Source organism: Nannospalax galili, unplaced genomic scaffold, assembly GCF_000622305.1.
Source record: "Nannospalax galili isolate Female #2095 unplaced genomic scaffold, S.galili_v1.0 scaffold566, whole genome shotgun sequence".
NCBI lineage: Eukaryota > Metazoa > Chordata > Mammalia > Rodentia > Spalacidae > Nannospalax > Nannospalax galili.
Window position 1 is genome coordinate 1,433,911 of NW_008355811.1, and position 6,651 is coordinate 1,440,561.

Consider the following 6,651-nt stretch of genomic DNA (forward strand, 5'->3'; position numbering starts at 1 on the left):
TCTGTGAGTTCAAGGCCAGTCTGGTCTCCATAGTGAATCCAGGCCAGCTGGGGCTACAGGGAGACCCTGTCTCAAAAAGACCAAATAAAAAATAAATAAATAAATGTATTTTTTAATTTTTTAAAAAAGAAGGAATTTGAATGCAAGTACCCTGCAGGGGTGGACAATTCCCCCAGAAGACATGCTTATTAAATGAAAATCTCAGTGCCAAGTGTGGGATACCTCCCTATAAATTTTTGGTCAGCGAGGCCCCAGAGACCCCCAAAATAATACAGGATTTTGCTGTCCTTCTTGATTATCTACCATAACTAGATGGTAAGACCTTATTTCTGAAGACACACATACTTTTGTTGTAGGGCATAGAGAAATTAGCTGAAAAGATCTGGAAACTTCCTCCCTGCTGGCTAGCTTTCATAGTGCAGGCTTCTAAGGAAGAAAGGTCATCAATGGTCTTACTCAGAGGTAGACCCTGTATGCCACAATACTGACCTGCCAGGCAAGATGTGCCTAATGGTGGGCAACACTTGGCATGACTGTTACAGAGGTAACCAACTGTTTTCTGATAGGATCTGAGAGCTCTTTCACAAGTGGGAATTCATGCCTTGTTCTGTACACTGAGTGTTGTACAGGACTATCCTCCAAGCCAAACAACTGCCATCTTCAGTTCAGCTGTGCCCACTTGCAAAATATCATTACACCTGGGCTTGCTGATTGTTGACCTCCCCTCACAGAAGGAGGTATAGGGAGAATCTTGGAACCCTCACTTGGGTATCCAGTCATTCCTTTCAACATCCTGTATGCAATTCTGCCCAAAATGCATGTAGCGTTGGGGAAGAGCTAATGTAATAAGCTGGGGAAGACTAGCGGAAGGAGGGCTCTATCTATGCAACTATGGGGAAGCCATCATCCATGCTGGGTAAAGACTTTCTGGTGCAATCTTAGGAAGGAGCATTCACATTCCTGTAAATAACTCCTCACCCATTCTCTGTAAGACCAATAAACTCACTGGCCCCCCAGGGTGAACTCTGGTGGAAATGTACCTTGATTGGTAACTGGGAGCTTGGGTGAGAAGGGAAGACGTTGTTTAGGTCTCTACTAGGCAAGGAATTTTAGCAACACCTGGTCAGCAGCCCATGGCTGGGAAGGACAAAGGCCCAATGAGGGAAACTACTACTGTTGTTTTGCTAAATGAAAATGCTGTCAAACTGCCTTCTAAACATATTTATACCCACAGATTAGTGCTGCTCCCAGCTCTGTTCAGAGAAAATTCTTTTTGCAGTGGGCAGCACTTAATGCAGAGACTTGTATCTGGACAAAGTGCTGAGAATAAGTGACTGTTGAGTGCTCAGCCCTAAATGGGACAGATAAATCACGCCTTCCAAGACCCAGGGAACATAGCAGAAGAGGAGACAGAAAGAATTTAAGAGCTGGAGGATGGGGAGGAGAGATGTGAAAAGCTGTTTTCTGCACATGACAGGGTCACTGAACTCTTGAACTCACTGCAGCTATGGTACCTACACAAGACCTGCACAAGACCAAGTCAACATTCCAGCATGGATGTAGGAAGGGCTCATGAGGCCCCAACCCTAGCTAAGGAACTACTGGAAGCTGATGACTACTGGGGTGGTGTGGCATGCTCTAGTGGGTGGCCCCACACTCATGCGCACGTAGGCAGCACTAATTGAACTCAGCTGGTTATTAAAAACCAAAAAGGAGTCAGGCATGGTGGCACATGCCTTTAATCCCACCACTTGTAAGACTGAGGCCAGCCTGGGATGGTCTACATAGTGAGTTCCAGGCCAGCTGGGGCTACATAGTGAGGCCCAAAAAAAAAAAAGAAAAAAAAAAGCCATAAAGAAGAGGACACGAAGGAGGGAGGGTGGATGGTGTGTTGAGAGACCAGGAGGGTGAGGAGGGCACAGCTGGAGTGAATATGAACAAGACAGAGTTTACACATGTATGAAATTGTCAAATAATAAATTTTAAATTCTTTCAAATAAACTGTTTCACATGATTTCGGTCTTTCAAATCTGAGACATCACTTCTCAGGCACTTTCGCCTTGTTACACACTTCCACTTGTTTATCTTCATTGGAACATGTGTCTCTTCCCAGACCACGCACAATTAACCCATCTCATGAGGCATGTGCCCAAGCAGCCTCAGAACCTCCTACCAACCTGCATTAAGCCTCTTTACCCCTAGAAATCAACATTTTCATTCAGATTAAAAAATAATTTGACAGCAGGAAGCTGGCTCAAATGGCAGAGGATGATAACCCAGGGGTTTCCAATGTGACCCACATGTGCCTGGGTGAAGCCCAGATTCAGATAGATAGCTCTGTACACGGCACCAGGGAGGAGGGATGAGTTGCATCGTCCCTTGATACACCTGTCATGAATTTAGCCACAGGTTGTGGGCTAGAACTGGTCTATAGCCTCCAGCTGCCCTTGATGGACACAAAAGAAGTGAATCTGATGTGAGGGTTAACAAACATGCCCTGCCCTGCCCTGGTCTTCCCAGCCTGACCAGTGGTCAACATCCTGAGACCAGAAATAACACTGTAAGAGCCACACCATCAATTTTCTTCTCACAAGTGTCAGCCCAATCCCAGTCTGAGTGACATCATGATAGCTATGTTTTAAAGTGGGGTTATTCCCCTTCCTTTATGAGATTTAATATTTTTATCTTTTGGCTCTGTAAGGCAATTTTCTAAGTTTTGATCTCCGGGATAAGTCTGAATTTGAATGGCTGCATGATTCCATTCCTCTTTTCAACTCACATCTGACATTTTCACATACATTGTACCTGATAAGAACTCTGCTCTCTTGGGCCGGAGAGATGGCTTGGCAGGTAAAAGAGTTTGCTGTGTAAACATGAGAACATGAGTTCAGATTCTCCAAAAATCCACATTTTAAAAAAGCCAGGCATTCCATGTGCACCTATAATCCCAGGGCTATGGGGAGCTGCTGGGGCTTCCTGGCTATCAGCCTAGCTCCAGGGTCAATGAGAGACTCCATCTCAAGGAAATAAGGTGGAGAATGATAGAGCAGGACATCTGACATCCTTTTCTGATGCATAGGGTCATGTACACACACACACACACACACACACACACACACACACACACAGAGGCCTGCCATGAATCCTACCCCTGACTCACCTTCAGGGCCACACTGGGCTGGGTTGCTGATACAGGATGACTTGTAGCTGCCATAGTAGAGGAATGTTACACCCTTCTCTTCCTTGAGGTAAATACCTTTGTTGACCTTCCCTTCTACAATATCTAAGGAAGGAAAAGGACATGCCAGTTACTCTATGCAACTGGAAGCCTGAAGACCTTAGTAAGACCTGAGTCAGACTTACAAGCTGCTGATGAATGAGCATCCAGTATTATTCACCTCCATAACCACAACATTTGTAATGCCACACACTATTCCCTGATGGTAATAGAATTCACTAATATTTAATTATTGATAATGAAAGTGTGAGTGATTTATAAATTTAAGTATTAGCTAATAAATTATTACCTTCTATTAATGTCAGGTCAGCACAGCATACACATTTTAATGTAATGATACTGTAAATGTCATATTTGGGAACAGTTGAGCCACGCACCGAAAGTGACACAATGACAGTCCCCTGCTGTCTTTGGTCCCTCCCACTCCACTTCACCTGTGCTTTCCAAGTGCAAAAGTCAAGTTACATGTGAGGGCACTGCTGAGTTCTGATCTCACTGGGCACTCACTGATATGTTCCCGTCATACACATCCAAAGCCTTGACTTCAGAGTCATTTCCAGACCAGGAAGAAGCCACAGCAACCCCCATCCCCCGCAAAGGCCTGCCAACAGTAATGCCAGAGAGCTGCAAATCTGGGTCTCCAGCTTGACTCACCCAGCCATCTTTTTTTGTCATGTGCATGGCCAACATGTCCAGCAGCATGAGATGGGTGGTTTATGGAGTAGATAAGTTAAGGCAATAGAAACCACAGACAATGGGCTTTTGTTGTGCACTGGAGTGAATGTACTCAGATACTGCTGCTACCTGTATAGGGCTAGGAAGGGGTGGGCATGTGCCCAAAGTATGTGCAGGAGCTGGTAATTCTATTTACATGTGCCACTAGCCAGGTGCAACCTCACCCTCCCTAGGGGCCTCAGTGTTAAATCTGCCAATTCTACTTATCCCATCCTTTACCAGGTCTATATTTTACTCCATTAAATGGATAGCTAACAGCTTAGGGATAACTCCATCAGGCTGCACAGCCCCCCCAAACCAAACAGCTTGCTTAGCAAAATCAATTAGGGAAGCCAAACAATCCACAGTTGAGAGAGAAATCAGGCAATATGCTTGAGAAAAGTGGGAGAGAGGGCTTTCCACCTCCAACAGATGTATTCCGCCATCACTGCCCTCCCTTCCACTCCGAGCTGCCAGTGGCAAGCTCTGGCCACAAGGGCTCTGGGTGTTCTAGACAATTATTTCATCTCATCTGACTCGAATGGGTGTGTCTCCTAAGACAGCTCCTAATGAGTTTTCAGAATGCAGCTGCAGAAATGCTGATGGGATGTTTGTAAGATAAATTTCGGATGAGGTATTTTAAAATCAACTTACAGTTTCCATGAAAACAGCAAGCTTTTCCTCCCCACAAAGAATACAATTTCTGCCAAGCGTGGTGGTACATGCCTGTAATCCCAACACTCAGGAGGCAGAGGCAGGAGGATCCGGAATTCAAAGTCATCCTCAGCTATACAATGAGTTTGAAGCCAGCCTAGGGCTACATGATACCTTGTCTCAAAAAAATTTAAGAAAGATCTTGGTTGTGGTTAGTTTTGTTCTGAAATCAAGCAACTGGTTCAGAAGAGCCGGGCAGTGTGGAAGTGCCTTCTCTACTTCTAGACGTGACAATGAAAGGGCCTCCTAAGCCAGAACCTCCGAGTGGCTTTCTCAGCATCCTGCTTCTCTCTTAGCTTACACTCAACGACCCACTCCTTTACCAGTAAGAGAGTCCTAGAGAACTGGATCAGAGGACCCTTGACTTCACTGTGATCCAGACTTGACAGGACCAAGCCCGAGTGCTCACCTACAGTCGCAGAGAAGTTGGAGTAGGCTGAGCCATTGGAATAAACAAAGGTAGCATTGTGGGAGGGAGGCACAGTGAGGTTGTGGGTTCGAAATGCTGGGTGAAACGACAAAAGAGACAACGCGTGAGTGACACGAGAAACATGGAAACAGCACATCTCTCAACCCAGGACTGGGATGGCCCCTCAGCCTGCCTCCCCTTCCCGCAGCCTCTTCTACTCACAGGTTTATTTAGCAGACTGAGTGGCTGGCTCCAATGGCCCCTTGAGGGCCAGTGGGTCCCACCTAGGGCACAATTTAGCAGACAAGGGTCCAATTTGCTGATTCCCACTCCCACACAGATGCTTAGTTGAGAGATGTTGAACTCAGCCATTTATGAAATAGCAGTAACAAAAAGATGAATGGTTACAATATCACAAAAAAGACAAGATAGAAATACCACGACAACTGCATGAAATGATGACAAATGGACAAGACAACAGTGGTTCACCACAGACAAGGGCTGTTCAGCTAGGAGGTGGTATCCAGATCATCTACCTGGCCCCAGCTATAGGTCACTGATAGATTACAGCCTTTCCTTGTCCCAGTGGGCACTGCCCTCACAGAGGGGCAGCAACAGGAAGTCACAGTGCACTGCCACACTGTACAGTGTGGGGACAGAAGCACTAAAAGTTTCACAAGTCAATGCACTCAGTCCTTGTCATGTGTCTGAGTGACTAAGGCACTTTATAAAAGGTGTTCTTCAGAGGTGAAAGTGTTCAGAACAGCTGGGCGTGGTGGCACATGCCTTTAATCCCAGCACTTGGGAGGCAGAGGCAGGTGGATCTTTGTGAGTCCGAGGCCAGCCTGGTCTACACAGTGAGTTCCAGGACAGCTGGGGCTACAGGGAGACCCTGTCTCAAAAAGACAAAAAAAAAAGTGTTCAGAACACCATGGGCTACTGACTTAATCAAGAGTCATGTGCTCAGATGGGAGAGTGAGGAGGTAAATACATGGGCAAACATCCTGGTTCCTGCTTGAAATAACGCCTCTAATGTTAGCTGTGGGGTCCTGAACAATGAACTTTCACTTAGCCAGGCAATTGCCCCTCAGGGGTTTCAAAATAAAGACTTTGAGAAAAGGAAATTAGATTATGACAAGAGCAAGTGGTCTGTTTTCCCCTGTCCTGCCGCCAGCTGGCTCAGGGTGCTCTCACCCCAACTGCAGCAGAGTAGAGAAAAACTCTTGGCTGCAATGCAGTCTGCAGAGGTCACTGTGTCTTGCCACACAGGAGAACCCTGGAGCCTCACTGAGGACAGAGGAGCTGCACAGTCAGACTGGGCCCTTCTCAGAACCCCCACCTCTACTACCAGCTCCAGGATGCCAGATCTGGGGCTGCTAGACTCAAAAGCTTTTTGGTTTTGAATTTTTAAAAAAATTTTGGATTTAGCCAGGTGCAGTGGCGCATGCCTTTAATCCCAGCGCTTGGGAGGGAGAGGCAGGCGAATCTCTGTGAGTTCAAGGCCAGCCTGGTCTACATAGTGAGTTCTAGGACAGCTGGGGCTACAGGGAGACACTGTCTCAAAAAGACAAAAAAA

At 46.3% G+C, this 6,651-nt stretch overlaps 1 protein-coding gene across 4 annotated transcripts in view; it reads right to left on the reverse strand.

Annotated features, from left to right (window-relative positions):
- Adgrd1 (adhesion G protein-coupled receptor D1) overlaps window positions 1-6,651 on the reverse strand; it is a 120,383-nt gene that overhangs the window by 96,151 nt on the left and 17,581 nt on the right. For 3 of the 4 annotated variants that reach the window (XM_029556466.1, XM_017803375.2, XM_029556467.1), the window contains exons 4-5: window positions 5,076-5,171; window positions 3,161-3,283 (exon numbers count right to left, since the gene is read on the reverse strand). In XM_029556466.1, coding sequence (XP_029412326.1) covers window positions 3,161-3,283; window positions 5,076-5,171 — 219 coding nt within the window. The remainder of the gene's footprint in view (window positions 1-3,160; window positions 3,284-5,075; window positions 5,172-6,651) is intronic. The other variant, XM_017803376.2, reaches the window with a different exon arrangement.